This window comes from Fulmarus glacialis, unplaced genomic scaffold, assembly GCF_000690835.1.
Source record: "Fulmarus glacialis isolate BGI_N327 unplaced genomic scaffold, ASM69083v1 scaffold29270, whole genome shotgun sequence".
Classification (NCBI taxonomy): domain Eukaryota; kingdom Metazoa; phylum Chordata; class Aves; order Procellariiformes; family Procellariidae; genus Fulmarus; species Fulmarus glacialis.
Genome location: NW_009188749.1, coordinates 10556 through 10966, shown reverse-complemented (window position 1 = coordinate 10966; position 411 = coordinate 10556). Strand labels below are relative to the sequence as shown.

The 411-nt window shown below is 60.8% G+C and overlaps 1 protein-coding gene across 1 annotated transcript in view; it reads left to right on the top strand.

Annotated features, from left to right (window-relative positions):
- Nucleotides 1-315: 315 nt before the first annotated feature.
- LOC104078222 (synaptotagmin-12-like) overlaps nt 316-411 on the top strand; it is a gene marked incomplete at its 5' end in the record, with an annotated part of 6429 nt that continues 6333 nt past the window's right edge. The window contains one exon of the mRNA XM_009579773.1: nt 316-396. Within this exon, the coding sequence (XP_009578068.1) occupies nt 316-396 (81 nt within the window). The remainder of the gene's footprint in view (nt 397-411) is intronic.

Genomic DNA, 411 nt, shown 5'->3' with positions numbered 1-411 from the left:
CTCGCCCGCTGTCCAGCCTGAGCTTGCACGTGGCTCCCGAGCGAGGCCAGGCTCTTTCTAGCTCTTTCTTCCCCACGGTCTGAACCAGGAGTAGATGCTCGCGCTTTGCCAGCGAGCCGACCCGCCCGCAGAGGGGAGCGCGCGGGACGCTGGCGGTGCCGCACAAGCCCTCATGGGTCCCCCGCTCTACTGCGAAGGCACCAGGTCTAAACACACCTTCTCTTCCTACCGCTGTAGGAAGAGGAGGGAAGTTCAACACTACCAGACTATAAAAGACCCATATCTCTATTTTCCTCTTGTCCTCATTTTCCTTAGGTGGAGGTGTTACGAACGGAGCTGGACGAGCCGTGCACGTGCCTCATCTCCTCCTCCAGCAGGACCGAGGACCTCAGCAGCGTGAGCGGCGACCCG